The following is a 16,478-nucleotide window of genomic DNA, read 5'->3' on the forward strand; positions in this document are numbered from 1 at the left end:
ATATATATATATATATATATATATATATATATATATATATATATATATATATATATATATATATATATATATATATATATATATACACAGACTTGCCTAATAACCACAAGCTTATAAAGTTTATATCTTTATAGACACTCAACCCACCAGGGGACTTGAACCCTGGCCAACAAAGTGGCAGGAACACACTGCATCCACTACACCATGCTTCAAAGCCATACAAGAAATAGGAATTCTGGGGTATTTAACCAACAGAACTCCATTCCTCTCCCAGGCAATGAGGAGTGGCCTGGAGCCTTATTAGGCTAGTCTGTGCGTTAAGCATATGACACTGCGTTCTCCCACATATCAGGGCTCGATTAAAGGAGCACCAGAGATCCCTCACTATCTCATTTCCTGGGAGAGGAATGGAGTTCTGTTGGTTAAATACACCCAGAATTCCTATTTCTTGTATGGCTTTGAAGCATGGTGTAGTGGATGCAGTGTGTTCCTACCACTTTGTTGGCCAGGGTTCAGGCAGATATATATATATATATATATATATATATATATATATATATATATATATATATATATATATATATATATATATATATATATATATATATATATATATATATCTGCCTGAACCCTGGCCAACAAAGTGGTAGGAACACACTGCATCCACTACACCATGCTTCAAAGCCATACAAGAAATAGGAATTCTGGGTGTATTTAACCAACAGAACTCCATTCCTCTCCCAGGAAATGAGATAGTGAGGGATCTCTGGTGCTCCTTTAATCGAGCCCTGATATGTGGGAGAACGCAGTGTCATATGCTTAACGCACAGACTAGCCTAATAAGGCTCCAGGCCACTCCTCATTGCCTGGGAGAGGAATGGAGTTCTGTTGGTTAAATACCCCAGAATTCCTATTTCTTGTATGGCTTTGAAGCATGGTGTAGTGGATGCAGTGTGTTCCTGCCACTTTGTTGGCCAGGGTTCAAGTCCCCTGGTGGGTTGAGTGTCTATAAAGATATAAACTTTATAAGCTTGTGGTTATTAGGCAAGTCTGTGTATATATATATATATATATATATATATATATATATATATATATATATATATATATATATATATATGTCGTACGTAGTAGCCAGAACGCACTTGTCAGCCTACTATGCAAGGCCGGATTTGCCTAATAAGCCAGGTTTTCCTGAATTAATATATTTTCTCAAATTTTTTTCTTATGAAATGATAAAGCTACCCATTTCATTATGTATGAGGTTAATTTTTTTATTGGAGTTAAAATTAACGTAGATATATAGGTACGACATATATATATATATATATATGTCGTACATAGTAGCCAGAACGCACTTGTCAGCCTACTATGCAAGGCCCGATTTGCCTAATAAGCCAAGTTTTCATGAATTAATTGTTTTTCGACTACCTAACCTACCTAACCTAACCTAACCTAACTTTTTCTGCTACCTAACCTAACCTAACCTATAAAGATAGGTTAGGTTAGGTTAGGTAGGGTTGGTTAGGTTCGGTCATATATCTACGTTAATTTTAACTCCAATAAAAAAAATTGACCTCATATGTGATGAAATGGGTAGCTTTATCATTTCATAAGAAAAAAATTAGAGAAAATATATTAATTCAGGAAAACTTGGCTTATTAAGCAAATCGGGCCTTGCATAGTAGGCTGAGAAGTGCGTTCTGGCTACTAGGTACGACATATATATATATATATATATATTGGGCCTTGAATAGTAGGCCAAAAGTGAGTTCTGGCTACTAGGTACGACATATATATATATATATATATATATATATATATATATATATATATATATATATATATGTCGTACCTAATAGCCAGAACGCACTTCTCAGCCTACTATTCAAGGCCCGATTTGCCTAATAAGCCAAGTTTTCATGAATTAATTGTTTTTTCGTCTACCTAACCTACCTAACCTAACCAAACCTAGCTTTTTTCGGCTACCTAACCTAACCTTACCTATAAATATAGGTTACGTTAGGTTAGGTAGGGTTGGTTAGGTTCGGTCATATATCTACGTTAATTTTAACTCCAATAAAAAAAAATTGACCTCATACATAGAGAAAAGGGTTAGCTTTATCATTTCATAAGAAAAAAATTATAGTAAATATATTAATTCAGGAAAACTTGGCTTATTAGGCAAATCGGGCCTTGAATAGTAGGCTGAAAAGTGAGTTCTGGCTACTAGGTACGACATATATATATATATATATATATATATATATATATATATATATATGTCGTACCTAGTAGCCAGAATGCACTTCTCAGCCTACTATGCAAGGCTCAATTTGCCTAATAAGCCAAGTTTTCATGAATTAATTGTTTTTCGACTACCTAACCTACCTAACCTAACCTAACCTAACTTTTTCAGCTACCTAACCTAACCTAACCTATAGAGATAGGTTAGGTTAGGTTAGGTGGGGTTGGTTAGGTTCGGTCATATATCTATGTTAATTTTAACTCCAATAAAATAAAAATGACCTCATACATAAGGAAATGGGTAGCTTTATCATTTCATAAGAAAAAAATAGAGAAAATATATTAATTCAGGAAAACTTGGCTTATTAGGCAAATCGGGCCTTGCATAGTAGGCTGAGAAGTACGTTCTGGCTACTAGGTACGACATATATATATATATATATATATATATATATATATATATATATATATACATATATACAATCTTTGGACAACACCCACTAGTGGTCCTCGAACCCAGAAAGCACAACTACCATCCAGTAGCTGCCATAACTAGTACGCTTTAACCCACTACACCATCAGACCCTACAAAAGAAGTGTAGTGATGGAGTAGTGGGTTAAAGCGTACTAGTTATGGCAGCTTCTGGATGATAGTTGTGCTTTCTGGGTTCGAGGCCCACTGGTGGGTGTTGTCCAAAGATTGTTAATCTTCACTTGTGGTTTATGCAAGTATAGGCATATATATATATATATATATATGTATTATAACTATATATATATGTCGTACCTAGTAGCCAGAATGCACTTCTCAGCCTAATATGCAAGGCCCGATTTGCCTAATAAGCCAAGCCAAGTTTTCCTGAATTAATATATTTTCTCTAATTTTTTTCTTATGAAAAGATAAAGCTACCCATTTCATTATGTATGAGGTCAATTTTATTTTATTGGAGTTAAAATTAACGTAGATATATGACCGAACCTAACCAACCCTACCTAACCTAACCTAAGCTATCTTTATAGGTTAGGTTAGGTTAGGTAGCCGAAAAAGTTAGGTTAGGTTAGGTTAGGTAGGTTAGGTATTCGAAAAACAATTAATTCATGAAAACTTGGCTTATTAGGCAAATGGGGCCTTGCATAGTAGGCTGAGAAGTGCGTTCTGGCTACTAGGTACGACATATATATATAGTTATAAAACATATAATATATATATATATATGCGAACAAGCCTGAATGGTCCCCAGGACAATATGCAACTGAAAACTCACACCCCAGAAGTGACTCGAACCCATACTCCCAGAAGCAACGCAACTGGTATGTACAAGACGCCTTAATCCACTTGACCATCACGACCGGACATAATGAGGTGATAGCCGAGGCTATTTGAACCACCCCACCGCCGGCACTCGGATAGTTATCTTGGGCATAGCATTTTACCAAATCACCTCATTCTTTGGGGCACACGTGAGGAACACAAATGCGAACAAGCCTGAATGGTCCCCAGGACAATATGCAACTGAAAACTCACACCCCAGAAGTGACTCGAACCCATACTCCCAGAAGCAACGCAACTGGTATGTACAAGACGCCTTAATCCACTTGACCATCACGACCGGACATAATGAGGTGATAGCCGAGGCTATTTGAACCACCCCACCGCCGGCACTCGGATAGTTATCTTGGGCATAGCATTTTACCAAATCACCTCATTCTTTGGGGCACACGTGAGGAACACAAATGCGAACAAGCCTGAATGGTCCCCAGGACAATATGCAACTGAAAACTCACACCCCAGAAGTGACTCGAACCCATACTCCCAGAAGCAACGCAACTGGTATGTACAAGACGCCTTAATCCACTTGACCATCATGACCGGACATAATGAGGTGATAGCCGAGGCTATTTCAGTTGCATATTGTCCTGGGGACCATTCAGGCTTGTTCGCATTTGTGTTCCTCACGTGTGCCCCAAAGAATGAGGTGATTTGGTAAAATGCTATGCCCAAGATAACTATCCGAGTGCCGGCGGTGGGGTGGTTCAAATAGCCTCGGCTATCACCTCATTATGTCCGGTCGTGATGGTCAAGTGGATTAAGGCGTCTTGTACATACCAGTTGCGTTGCTTCTGGGAGTATGGGTTCGAGTCACTTCTGGGGTGTGAGTTTTCAGTTATATATATATATATATATATATATTTATATATATATATATATATATATATATATATATATATATATATATATATATATATATATATATATATATATATATTTAATTAAACCAAGTAATAAATCAACATAGATACTTCTGCACACAAATACTAGTTAACAACAGATGTAAATTTACAAGCAATAACAAAATATCAGATATGATTTTTTTGGGAACAAAATAATACAATTTTATTAAGAGGAAAACTATTACACCTTACTAGTAAGATTCGAACATCGATATATATGCTGCTATCCCGGTGAACGTCAAGTCCACTTCAGGGCTGGTGACGGGGAAAATGCGTACGATGCCCACAAACGGTGGGCGGGGCGTAATGCGCTTCAACACCATCCGGGCAAGACCTCTTGCCTGGAAATTTGATCATAAAAGAACAATCATTTGCAACCTGAAATTTATAAGTCAGAGAATAAGTCAGAGATTTAAATCAGTTCATTAGTTTTCAGTTTTATTTTCTGGGATAAATTATTTTTGGGGAATGTCTTCATTGAATAAAAATTTGGCAAATATTAGCCAAACTTTTCAGTATGTAGGTTAGTTATGTAGGTTATGTTGTCAGATATACTCATAAATTGTTAAGCAATTAAAATTGAATAAATAACGAAATGTATTTATACCTTAATCAATAATCGAAGCAATATAAGAAGACATTGGAATAATAGGAAATAAAATGTAAGAAAATGTATGATAATTAAATGAAATGACAGAAAGCAAATCAGTCTTTGTGAGTTTAAATCATCTATTAAAAACTGTTAAACTTTTAGAATTATTTAATGCGATCTGATGCGAGGAGGAACGTCACCGTTCCTCCTCGCATCAGATCAACATGGTGTGCGTCATCTCATCATTACTCAATTCTTTAACATTTCTAATCAAACCCTTTATTGACCTCATTTACCATATTCCTCATGCAGGCTTTTTTGATTGGGTCCATTTTTCCTTCACATAAATTTGTTATTCCAATATACGTTATTTCTAAACAATCTCCAGCTCAGATGGTACTACTTTGCTGGCAAGGTACCGCGGCCACCCCCTCCTCATTACGCCCACCTCTCCTAACACACACCCTTCTATCTATACATCCCTCCCTCCATATACTCTTGCCAATACACCCACCAATACACCACCCACCTCTCCCTCTATACATACCTCCCTCCATTCAATATTCCCTACATATACCCCCACCCTATTTGCGCCCCTCTCTCCATACACCCATACATCCCTATATACATATATACATAGCTAATAAAGCAAAGCTAATCCAAACAGTTTTACAGATACATCAGGAGGAAAACATCAGTGAAGTAACAGACAATAACAACTGAGATTAGGGATGAACAGGTTCACTAGGAATTGCAAGGAGATTTGCAAGGACCGCAGCAAATGATTCCAGAAGGTCAACACAATAAAGAAAGAAGTTTCTAAACTTAGAAAGGGGGCATCAAACCAGCCACCACTGAGGAAAATTGAGAATAGCAGTGGTGATATAAGGAAGCATTTGATTGAACAGTATGTGACAAAAGCTGTAGACCCCGAGGTTCACCGTGGATTCTGAAAGAGGGAGCTGAAGAAAGTGCTTTTCACTTTAAATGGTGTTTAACAGGTCATTGAGAACAGAACATACCGAAAAGTTGGAAGACAATTATTGTAGTCTTGATATGCAAGAAGGGAGACATACGGAATGTACTAAACTACAGGCCAACCTTTAACTTGCATACCATGAAAGGTTTTCGAGAAGATTGGAAGAAAACCATAGTAGGACATCTTGAGAGAAGGAACTTTATAACATATCACCAGCATGGTTTCAGGGTTGGCAAAATGTGCCTAACAGATTTAATAGAATTCCATGACTAGGTGAGAGAAATTAGACAAGAAAGAAAAGGGTGGAAAAACGATCATTATGGTCACGGGTTTGCAGCCAGGAGCCGTTACAGCCAAACACGTCTCTGGTTGCTCCTCACCTCAGAGAGCTCCTAAGCCAACCAGATAGTGAGGGAACGTACTTTCGTCGGCCACACCCTGTTGAGGGAGGGTCAGCTGTATCGCCTCGGCTTAGCCCTTCTCATTGGTACTAGCCACTCGGTACTATGGTATACAGGGTGAAGGCTCGGTTCCAGAGGAACCACTCGTTCACTTGGAGCAAACTGTTCCAGGTATTTAACATCACAACCAACACCACACATAACGACATCCAAAAGGACGCTGAAGGTGTTGTTCTCTACTATTCTACCTGACGACGACCTGGAACGACTGGTCTTACCTATCAACATGTCCGCACTTTACGACGCGGACATACTCCTCACCCAGCCACGTCGCTATCAGGCTGCAAAGATCAGCTTCGCCAGGAGAGTCAGCTTGTGGATCACCGATCACGAGGTGGAAAAAATTCTGGCCAGCATCACCTCTGAAAACTCTACAATGATGGCTGGTTCAGCCATCTAGCGACAACGACCTGCACTCCACCTTAAAAGTGACTCACCACAGCTGCTGAAGTGGACCTTGCCCCCACCAATGGATTTCAGTGTTTTGGCCTCACCATACCACCTGCTTGTGTGCATAAGGAACGCTGTTACGAGGAAAGTCAGCGTTTCAAGTGCTACGAGTACTCTCATTAGACCAGAAAGTGCCTGCAGAGTAATTGATTATAAGTGCAGTGTCTGTGCACAATTATTACCAGTGTACCGCCTGATTTCAATGATGTGTTGTGTGCGGCGGTGACCATATGGCTATGTCACATCTATGTCCCAAACGTCAGGATGAAATTCTGACGATAATCGACGCCAGACAAGCCTTCACAACTCGCCATGCACCATCAAACTTCGACGTACAAACCGCCAATTTTCCGGTGCTTACGGGAGAGGAGCTACCGTGCAGCAGCCCAGCCAATGGGGACCCAACTCCCAGCCAATGGGGACCCAGCCACTCACCGACCCAGCCATCGCCACAACCTTACTCCGGCCAATGACTAACCCAGCCTTCACCACAGCAGTTGCCGGGTACTACTACTGACCATATCAATATATATGCTTTAACATTTCTTGCTGACAATATTGCTGGCTCCAACAACCAGGAATTTGTGAGGATTATTTTTGTACCCTATGCTGCGAATGACCTCCCGACCTTTACCGTACCTGAGGAGGTCTTCCCCACGTCTCCACAGTTCGTTACTGTGCTGATGTAACCTAACTCCACCCTGAACTTATTGACCCTGACTACTATGTTAAGTATCCGAAATACGCCGCCAAGATGCAGGAGAAAATTTAAACACTCAGGAAAACGGAGTCATCGACCCACCAAAGCCAGACCGATCTGATCTACCAAGCATCCACGGACTACTGTACCAGCTCTCGACCCTTCAGACTCATTGTCTGACGAGGATGTTTCTGTGGGAACAACGTCTCCTGTATCGAAGCTGAAATCCAGTACTAAGGACTTCCATCTCGACAGCTCTCCTTCCATACTGAACGACAACGCTGCTGTGTCGATAAAAAGCAAGTACACCACCAGCAACAAGAACAAGACCGATGTCCTAGCCAAGAACAACCAAACCAGACGACAGAAGTCAGAAGAATAAAGAACCGGATTGGTGACACACTTCTCAACTCTCACATCTAGCCAGCTGCTCGAGAGCCCAGCCCCTGTACTGATACTGCCCATGCCCAGCCGAACACTCACCACTCAGTCTATACAAGTTTTAAACCACGGTGGATGGGCCACCAATCTATCCTTCTCTCCTCAGTCTCGTCTTCCATTTCTTGCTGAAGTTTTTTGCATCTATGCCCCATTTTTCAGTCCCCTGCTCTCCAGCTCTATGGGCATCGCCAATTCAATTGAAGAGAATGGTGAGCAGACGGCATGTTTTTGTATTGGTAGAAAGCCTTTGACACAATACCCCGTAGGAGACTAGTGCATAAGATGGAGATGAAGACAGAAATAACAGGGTAGGTACTCCATTAGCATAGGAGTACTTGAACTTTAGGTCTCAGATTGTTGATATGTTACTTATGGAGTTCCAAAAGTTTTAGTTCTTGTTCCTAACCTGTTTCTCATATATGTGAACGATCTTCCATTTACCATTGAGAAAACAAAATACACCATTGCTTAGGGCTGAAGAGCTCTGGACTAAGGTCCGACGAAACAGTCGATTGTCCCCAATAAGCATTTTCCCGACATCACCTCCAACAAAGGTGAAAGCTTGTAGAGTTGAATCCGGGCTCGATGCAGTATTTTGGCTTAGAAAGTGATAATAGATCGGACTGGGGTCCTTTTGGATTGAAAGCCTGATCTAGGTTCCTCTCTTGGGGGAAACACTGTTTCGACTTCCTCCACTTCTACATGAAAAATAAGTCAAAAGAGGATAGAAAACTAAAATTACACCTGTTTTTTCTTGACCGAAAAACATTTTCATATTACTTTTTTCATGTGTGTTTCTTTTGTTTTCGATGTACTGGTGGTGAGCTATGAGTGTAGAAGCCTCACAACAAGGTAACATGGAAACAGACGCAAGTAGGACCAAACGAACTCGCGAACTCTCGCCAAACCAACCATCAAACTCAACCGTCAAAAGTTATGAAGACAACTTTTCTCACTCCAACAACCTTAGAACGCCTCAAGGAATCTTTGACTGAGTCACTCCCAGACTCGTTCCCAGCTACAAAAGAAGATATTTAGCTCACGGCCACAACAGAAGCGCTGAGCACCTACGAGCAGCGACAAGAACTCCCTGAACACTCCTTACAGGGTGGGGGGGGGGTATGGAGAAACAGACGAGTCTGGTGAGGCCCAGGTGCTAATATCTTTTAATATTTTTCTTTCTTCCCAAACCAAGAAGAATTTTTTTCAGGTAACAGACCTCACATCGATGGTATACGAAATCATGAAAAGGGAAAAAATATACCCAGTAGAACGTTACTTCACCCCAGAAGAAATAGACCTGGTCTTCCTTTTTAAACCAATCTTCACAATAATAGCCTACCTGAATGACAAAATCACCTACATACATACAAAATCATCTACCATACACCCCTTTGTCTATACATCTCTCCAGCCATACACACCTCTGTCCATACACTCATCTGTCCATGCACCCTTTTTTACACCTGACTGTGATAAAGACTGTACAATGTTCAGATATCAGTCAACAATGCTGTTCAGGATGTTCACAGCGCCAGCCACAGGACACTGCCATTGTTTTGTCCATCTAAGAATCTTCAAACTACCTTTCATGTTCTTTTACAAAATAAACTTGTGGAAATATATTCATTTACATCATTTAGTGACCAGGATTCTGATAATAGCAGCATTGATGTGAGAATTAGCGGAATGCGTAGTGTGGTGGGAGGTTGAATCTTTGTGAGGAGTGAAGAGAGGTGGTGTCGTCTGCTGACTGTGTGGCGACCTCTGTTATTGTTTGGAGACCTGAACTCGCCATACCGGCTTAGTGGTTTGCTATGGTGAACAAAACATGCAGATACTTTTATATAATGTGTGTTTATAGTGTAATAACATTGAAAGGAGTATGTTGGGAGGAGCCATTTTGGAGAGGGATGTATTGGTGAGGGAGGGAGTAAGGCTGTTTGCTGGCTGGTGTAGGACTTGCCATGCAGTGTATGGTGGCCACTATGCTGTTTAGGCACTATACTAGCTTAGTTGAACAGTTATGGTGAATAAAACATGTAGATACTTATATATAACGTGTGTAAATAGTGTAATAAAACAACAAATAGTATTGTGGGAGGAGGAATGTTGGCGAGTAAGAAGTTGAAGGAGGGAGGGCTGGCTGGGTGTGGCGGCCCACTCGTGACGTTTGGACTCACCATACCTACTTACTGTTTCGTTATGGTGAACACATATGTATATAGGTATATACATCGTGCGTATATCGTGTATAACAGAAAAACTCACTGGTCGATTGGTTGATTAATATAATATACAAGTCATATGTATCAGCCCAAAAATTGTGATCATAGCGATGCTTCACACACATTGAACTATATAAATTCCATAAATTACACAATTTTCAATAATATTACAGCAAAAAATCAGAGTAAAAACAAATAAGAAACATCACAATAAATGTAAAATAATTATATTCGCGGCCACAGCCGCGCCAATGGGTGGCAGGGTCGAGTGACCCCGCACGCTCCATCGCACAGCGCCCATTGTTTGCTCAACGTCTCAGCTCCATCACGGCTAAGGTATGTCACATACAATTTTTTTTTTTTAGTTTCCCCTGATCAGATAGTACATTTTACCAATATAAGAAGAGAAAATAATTTCTTGAAAAGAATTTATTTTCGGCGCACAGCAGGAATGACACATTAAGGCCTCGCTGCAAGGTGGTATTAAAGCAAATTTGAAAATTTAAAATTAAATATTTTTTTTTTGTGTGTGTGTTTATGTTACGAAGTTGATCCATAAGGCCAAGTTGGTGCGTTTGCTATGTAAATTATAGGTTGCTTGCTGCCACTGAGAGTCTTCCTATGGCAGTTTCAGGAATATATATATATATATTATATATATATATATATATATATATATATACATATATATTGTGATGGGAAATGTAGGTGTAAGGCAGTCCTCCAAATGGTTGGTGTCAATGCCAATCACATTATTTTCTCCTTTTTTTTTTACTAAAGTTGACTGCTTAGCTGTTGCATCCTGTGGTCAAGTAAAAAGGGAAAAACACGCAAAACAAATAGTATGAACAATGAAACTTTAATTGAATTTAAACAAATATACACAAAGATAATCCCTTGGCTATGTACAGTACGAATTAAACATAAATACAAAGACAAAAAACAATATAAAATAAAATAATGGTTACATTACTCTACAATGAATCAAGACAAAAAAATGAGTTAAAGGTGCTGAGAATATTGGCTGGCTGAAAACCTCCACTAATACACAGAGCGTATGCTAGACAGAAGTATCAGCCTTGAGAGCACAGAATATTCTAAAGCCAACTGCTCGTGCACACTTAGTCATAGGCTATGCAGATGGCGCTGAAGTCGAGTAGAGTCGCTGATTCACTAATAGGAAGTGTGTTGGCTGGAAGTGCTAGTTTGGTGATCGACAAGGGTGGTGCGCTGACAGCGAGGGGGTTTGGAGAGCGAGTGTAGGGTACATATACCCCCCTGTAAAAACGTATTCTACTATGTATATACTACTCTTGAATGTAGTATTTTGATGTTATAGACGTACTGAAGTAATATGATGTAGGAAAGAGCAGGCCAAATCTCTCTTGATAGAGATTACCATCACAATATATAAATATCTATGTATATATTGAAAACTCACACCCCAGAAGTGACTCGAACCCATACTGACAGGAGCAATGCAACTGGTATGTACAGGACGCCTTAATCCGCTTGACCATCACGACCGGACATAAGAAAGTGATAGCCGAAGCTATTTGAACCACTTCCCCGCCGGCACTTTCTTTCAACATTTCAACACAAGACAAGCACAAGAAACTTTCAACACAAGATGTTTTCTGGTATGTCAAGAGGAGTACAGTCTGGATCACGATACACTCTGTCCGCTGTGATCCCGATTGTTTCATCCACACGTATGTGGATGAAACCACATCCTCTTGACATACCAGAAAACATTCTAAGGAAACTACTCCAAGCTTGTACTAAAGAGGCACCCTTCTTGAGCCCTGATGGGCACATGTATAAGCAAGTAGATGGGGTTGCCATGGGTTCTTCCCTAGGTGTCCTGTTTGCGAACTTCTACATGGGTACCATCGAACAGAAGGTCTTAGTCGACATGAACTTGAAACTGGCCATATACTGCAGGTATGTTGACGACATTTTTACACAGGTACCTGATGTCAGACATCTGCAGGAGCTGAAGGAGGCATTCGAGGGGAATTCTGTGTTGCGTTTCACTTACAATATGGAGAAGGATGCGAAGCTGCCCTTTCTTGATGTAACAGTCATGGAAAGGAACGGAGGTTTCCACACTGCAGTCTACACTAAGGAAACAAACATTGGAATGTGCCTCAATGCCAACAGTGACTGCCCAGACAAGTACAAGAGGAGTGTTGTTAATGCTTATGTCGACTGTGCTCTCAGCCACAGCTCAGGATGGAAGCAAGTCGATGAAGAACTCTGTAGGGTAAGGTAGGTCCTAGTCAACAACGGCTTCTCCAATGGTTGCGTTGAAGACATCATAAGAAGGAAGGTGAAACGCCATGCAACCTCTGAAGAGATAACTAACACAACACCTATACCCCCTATTAGACTATTTTACAGGAACTTCTTTTCCACAGCTCATTAAATGGAGGAAAGGGTCTTGAAAGATAATGTTAATAGGAACGTTATCCCTACAGACAAAGATCAAAAGATACAATTGACGATTTACTATAAAACAAAAAAAAAAACGGCCAACCTACTCATAAGAAACTCTCCAGACACAAAGCAGAACGCTTTAAAAGAGACCAACGTCGTCTATGCCTTCAAATGCCCACTTGGGGACTGTAAGCCTCAAAGAATTTAGTATATAGGCAAGACAACATCTCTTTCCAGGCGATTAACGATGCATAAGCAACAGGGCTCCATTAAGGAACATATAATCTCTTCCCACAACCAGACCATCACCAGAGAAGTCTTAACAAACAACACAGAAATCATCGATAGATACAGTGATAGTAGGTGGCTTGACATCTGCGAGGCACTACACATCAAGAAGTCAACACCAGCAATCAACAGCCAATTAATGCACAACTATATTCTACCCACTTCAAGACTCCGCACCAATATAGAAGCATCAAGAAATATGGGCCAATTGGCCCTTTGCAGTTATTTCCTTTCTTCCCTTTAATTTATCCAAATTATACCCATTGCACCGTGTTCTGTCTTTTGTTGAAAGTTGGGTTCACCTCATCCAAAACTGTTGTAACATATCACCTCACCCAAATGCTAGTATATAAGACAAATGCTGTTTAAATGATAGCATAGTAAAACTCTGTTTAGTGTTTGCAGGTTATAGTTATGTGTGTGTAAACTAAAGTCTTTGAAAATGTAATAAGTTATTACAAAACGCATTGAAGTGTTGCGTCAGACTATAAATAAAAATGAATTTTGGAGAATTGATTTTTCAATTACCATCGACAGTAAAAAGAAACATAAGAAATATTGAGAAAATTCGTGTTAGAATTATTAATCTTACTTTTTCGGTCTTATTTAATAATATATGTTTACAAGAAAGACTGCTACCAATACATATATATATATATATATATATATATATATATATATATATATATATATATATATATATATATATATATATATATATATATATATATATATATATATATATATATATATATAACAGTAGCGTTCTGGCTACTGTCGTACCTAGTAGCCAGAACGCACTTCTCTGCCTACTATGCAAGGCCCGATTTGCCTAATAAGCCAAGTTTTCATGAATTAATTGGTTTTTGACTACCTAACCTAACTTTTTCGGCTACCTAACCTAACCTAACCTATAAAGATAGGTTAGGTTAGGTTAGGTAGGGTTGGTTAGGTTCGGTCATATATCTACGTTAATTTTAACTCCAATAAAAAAAATTGACTTCATACATAATGAAATGGGTAGCTTTATCATTTCATAAGAAAAAAATTAGAGAAAATATTTTAATTCAGGAAAACTTGGCTTATTAGGCAAATCGGGCCTTGCATAGTAGGCCGAGAAGTACGTTCTGGCTACTAGGTACGACATATATATGTATATATATATATATATATATATATATATATATATATATATATATATATATATATATATATATATATATATATATATATATATATATATATATATATATATATATATATTGTCACGTAGGGGGTGGGCCGGGGCTCTGCTAGCACTCGGCTGCTAGGGGCTCAAAACGCCGAATACTCAGCCCCTCCGACTCCCGGGATTCACCGGAGTCTCCTTGGTCACACTGGAGAGGACCAACAATGCCCACCTCTGCAGGTCTTTGCTTCCACTACAAAAGGGGTGCCACTGATTCACCCTGAAAGCCCTTCAGTCAAACACGGGGAAACTGCTGTTAACAGTTCCGGCCTAGACCCGTGGAGGAGTGAAGGAAGACTCAGGCTTACCTTATAACAATAACCACCCTGAATCTTGCCTGCCAGACAACAAGGTTGCAGGAACTCCTTTCCCGCCTGTCTTCTCTATCTTCTTAACAAGGTCGCCAGCTGGGCTATTATATCTGCACCCCAGCAATGCAGTTCAGTGGGTGTATTATATATTGTTTGTAGCCAGAAGATTGCTACTCCCATAGATCTGCTACTAGACTGTTAGCCCAGAGTACTCTCCCAGGAAGGTCTGTGTGGCTTTGCCTCTCTATAGCCACTACGTTTATAGTTGCCACCATTCAGGCACTGATACTGATCGGATGGCTAAGGGTACACCTTTATGTAAGTCTGTGCTGTCTTTACCACTCTCCAGGCAATAAGAACTTCTATAGAGAACGTTGTGTTCCCTAGGTGGTACTATGATAACCTTCGTGTATGCTCATAGAGAAATATCATAAATGGAGGCACACTTAAACACAGTGAAAAAAGTGTGAATTTAATGATGCAAATTACATGATCACACATACAATCACAAGTAATACATGAATCGGAAAATAAGGATAATAAGTCTGGAGATCGTCAGCCTCTTCTTCCACGACCTCCAACACTCCTTCAACTGGGCAGAAAGACAGGAGTCCCACACTCTCTCACAGGAGGGCCTCTTCACCACGTCGGCGCCTCTTTTTCACTGTCCTGCCATCCATACACACTGTCCCCTCTGACAGTCCTGGACACAAGCTGCCATGCAGCCTATTCTACTACTAAAGCATTAATGTCCTATTGCCACATACATAAGTAAATATTGTGGCCTAACTAGCCTACTCACACAAGGGGTAATGGGAGGGAAAATGATCTACCTTACATTCCTGGCTCACGACGCCTGTCCCTCGATGGTGTGAGGTTCCCACGCTTCCTGAGTCGATCCTTGACGATCCAGGAACGTCCCACAGGTCCTCAGGTGTCGTGGAGCCTTCACGTCGTCGCCGTTCCAATCCCTGAGATTCAGCTACCCCAATCCTGGTTCATTGATAGGCGCTGAGCTAATCACTATTTTCCCACACTAGCCCCTTCCACAAGGCGTTGCTCCTTGTCCTAGGCACGGTGTCGTCCTCAGTGGATGTGACCCGGTCACAGCTAGGCTTGCCCGCCACACTTTTTCAGGCCCCCAACGTCCAGCGTCGCCGCCCAGCGTCGTCGCCGAATATTTTCCAAGTTTGGCCCTCTTTCGTTCAATAAACTTGGTTCCCTTTTGCTCCCCAGAAGCGCGGGGTCTCCAACAAATCCGATGGGCTGCAATAGCCAGCACTTATCCACTAAGAAAGGCTTGTAGAGCTTCTAATCCTTGAGAGCTAACCGAGGTGCGTCCGCTAGCTTCCAAGGTCAGGTCAACTCTGACGTTGGCGCCGCCCGGGGCACTCGGTGACGTCATGGCGGGCCCTGATTGGTCGCCCACGACCTAAGTCGGCCAATCCGCGATCGGCTAGTGTCCCTTCCAAAAGGTCATATCTGCATTAGGGGATACTCTTTCATTTTATATCAGGGCGCCAATTTCCCCTTATTTACAACTTATAACGAAACGTTCCCCCTTAACTGGCAGCCGGTCTGGTCGCCACATATATCAATAGATTCCCTGAACCTCAGAGAATCAGTAGGGAGAGCTGATATGACTCTTTGAGCCGGCAAACGAAAGAAATAGGAGAGGGCACCGTAACATACCCCTCCCCTTAAAATAAGAGTCATATCGGAAGAGCAGCACTCAAGAGGGCAACTTATACTCTTGCTCTCTCCGTTCCTGAAGTGTCACTCCTCCAGTTGGTGACGTGGCTCGTACCACCTTGCCAGTCACTTGCCTCATTATATCTCCACCTCGCATAGGAACGGGTGTGATGGGTGTTCCCTGAACACC

General features: G+C 40.6%; 1 protein-coding gene across 2 annotated transcripts in view; it reads right to left on the minus strand.

The window, feature by feature from the left end:
- Positions 1-16,478, minus strand: part of LOC138349749 (extended synaptotagmin-3-like) — a 493,790-nt gene that overhangs the window by 384,191 nt on the left and 93,121 nt on the right. For both annotated transcript variants that reach the window (XM_069300993.1, XM_069300992.1), the window contains exon 5: positions 4,672-4,820. In XM_069300993.1, the coding sequence (XP_069157094.1) occupies positions 4,672-4,820 (149 nt within the window). The remainder of the gene's footprint in view (positions 1-4,671; positions 4,821-16,478) is intronic.

This window comes from Procambarus clarkii, chromosome 45 (genome assembly GCF_040958095.1).
Source record: "Procambarus clarkii isolate CNS0578487 chromosome 45, FALCON_Pclarkii_2.0, whole genome shotgun sequence".
NCBI lineage: Eukaryota > Metazoa > Arthropoda > Malacostraca > Decapoda > Cambaridae > Procambarus > Procambarus clarkii.